The 2,432-nt window shown below is 57.6% G+C and overlaps 1 protein-coding gene across 1 annotated transcript in view; it reads right to left on the bottom strand.

Moving 5' to 3' along the window:
* The window catches only part of Pin1 (peptidylprolyl cis/trans isomerase, NIMA-interacting 1), a gene marked incomplete at its 5' end in the record, with an annotated part of 8,982 nt that extends 6,552 nt beyond the window's left edge, over positions 1-2,430 (bottom strand). Inside the window, 2 exons of the mRNA XM_010635022.3 lie at positions 4-156; positions 2,394-2,430. Of these exons, the coding sequence (XP_010633324.2) occupies positions 4-156; positions 2,394-2,430 (190 nt within the window). The remainder of the gene's footprint in view (positions 1-3; positions 157-2,393) is intronic.
* Positions 2,431-2,432: the final 2 nt, after the last annotated feature.

Genomic DNA, 2,432 nt, shown 5'->3' with positions numbered 1-2,432 from the left:
GGCTGTGCTTGACCAGCAGGTGTGAGCAGCGGACCCTGGCGGGCTCCCCCTGCCCGTTTTTGCTGCCACCTCCGCCGCCTCCACCGCCGCCGCCAGTGCCGCTGGGCCGCTCCCACTGGCTGGCATTGGTGATGTGGTTGAAGTAGTACACGCGGCCTGCGGGAGGGGAGGCAGTGGGGCTTCAGCCCAGGCCGGGACAGGCGACCGCGGTAAGGGACTGGCTCGGGAGAGGTCTTCACTCGGCGAAGCCACCGAGCCTGCCACAGGCCCCAGGACCAGGATCCCGAGTCCGGGGTCCCTGTCCTTCCAGAGCTACGGTTCTAGGTGGGGCCAGATCGGCGCTCAACGGGCGAGACGAGGAGACAACTGCAGAGGCCGTGGGGAAACAACTCCAAGGACGCAGAGAGATGGGAAGAGGCACAGGAAGAGGCAAGAATTCGGCAGCCAGGCTGCCCTGGGATTTGTATCTGGCTCAGCCACTTTCTGCCTTCCCTGGGCCTCAATTTTCTTATCTGTAAAAATAAGGTCTGAGTCCACACATCCGCAAAATGCTTAGCACCCAGCCTGGCACCTATTATGCTGGGACAGGTTTTCAGAAATCCTTTCTTTTTGAGTTACTGGGGATCAAACTCAAGGCCTCTCAATTGAGCTGCATTCTCAGCCCTCTTTCAAAAACATTTTTTTGAGACGGGGTCTCTCCAAGTTAAACTGCCCCACGCCAGGCTCACACTTGCCTCAGATTACAAGCATGTGCCACTACACCTGACTTTTCCTTTTTTTTTTTTGAGACAAAGACTCGCTGTGTTGGGCTAAGTGGCCTTGAACTTGGCTCAAGGGACCCTCCCACCTCAGCCTCCCGAGTAGCTGGGTTTCACATGCGCACCACCAGCCAGGGCCTCGTGTATGTGAGGCAAACCCTCTCTACCTCTGCAGCCGCAACTGTGACAGCTTCTCTTATCCCCATGACACGGAAGACAAAGCTGAAGCCTCAACTTCTGCATCTCTGGTAATAGCTGCAACCGGCAAGGATTGCTGTGCATTTAATTCTGTGCTCCTTAGGAAGACCTGGGACTAACTCGGTTTGCCACACCCAAAAGCTCTGCTCTTGAGCCCTACCCAGCACCCTGTGCGGCAGAGCTAGGCCAGATGTCCCCCAGGCAGCGAGAAACATGCAAGGAGCTTGAAGAGAGGACCCTGAAGGTTCTGGGTGTCATTCCAAGAGCTGAGAGGCTGCGCTGCCTAGGGGACCTAGCGCCATGAAGGGGTGGGTGTCACCCGTGAAGAAAATGCCAGGGTCCCGCTAAGCAGGGTGCCCCAGAGTTCTGCAGTGTCAGGCTTATGCTGGAGATCAGAGTCACGGGTCAGGCCAAGGTTAGCCAAGTGCATGGATTCTGGGAGCAAATCCCGCGGAGCCACTGACTCTAGAGCTTCAGCAAGAGGCTCCATCTCCCCGAACCTCAGTTTTCTCTTCTGCAAAATGACGCGAGGCCAGAAAGTAAGGACATCGATACTCATGGAGCCGACAGGAAGAGTCAAGGTATGCAGAGTGTTCACCACGACGCCCGGCGCTGAGTAAAAAATGAATCATTACTGCGACTATGATTACTATGGGCTGTGGAGGCAGCAGAGTGACCCTGGACCCTTCCCAAAGATGCTGGGCCTGCTCCTCAGGCATTGGGAGGAACACGGGAAAAAGGCCTCAGCTCTTGAAACTGCCTGATTGTGGGTGAATTCCTTCAGTGTCCTGGCCTCCGATTTTCCTCACTTGTAAAACGGGAGTAATAACTACTGTACAAGAACTGTGACACTTAGAGAGAGAGAGAGAGAGAGAGAGAGAGAGAGAGAGAGAGCGCGAGCACTTACACTTAAAGCGCTTGGCACGACGCTGGGAAAGGTACAAACGTGCACGGTCATTACGGGGCAAACCTCTGTACCAAGAACAGGGGCAGACCTCAGAATATCACCTCGGATATCGCAGACTCAGTAGAAAGGGTGTCAGCCGGGTTTAAGTTGTGGACCTGAGGCCGGGTGCACCCCGGGGCACCCGCCCGTTGCACGGTACCGTGGCGTCCTCCTCCCAGGTCCCCCTCCCCCCGCCCTAGCAGGGTGCAGATTTCCCCAGGGTATTGGGTACTTTAGGCCAAGAGGTATCAGCATGCCTAGAGCAGTGCTGCAGTCTCTGAGTCCCTCACTAATCCCGCCCCTGTCTCCGTTTCCCAGAGCCCCGGGTCACAGCCTGCACAGGACGGGCCAGGGCTGCAACTCCCGGGACAACGTGCAGGAGCCAAGATCCTACGGGAGAAAGGCGGCCGTGGAGCCGTGTCCCAGGTGAGAGCTCGAGCCCTGCTTCCTGGGCTCGCGCGGCCCCGCCCCAGCCCCGACCCCCGAGGCACCTGAGCTGCGGCTCATGCGCTTCTCCCAGCCGGGCGGTA

The sequence above is a fragment of the Fukomys damarensis genome, unplaced genomic scaffold (genome assembly GCF_012274545.1).
Source record: "Fukomys damarensis isolate Sample0158 unplaced genomic scaffold, DMR_v1.0_HiC HiC_scaffold_37, whole genome shotgun sequence".
NCBI lineage: Eukaryota > Metazoa > Chordata > Mammalia > Rodentia > Bathyergidae > Fukomys > Fukomys damarensis.
The sequence above is the reverse complement of the archived record's forward strand: the minus strand, read 5'-3'. Positions and strand labels throughout refer to the sequence as shown.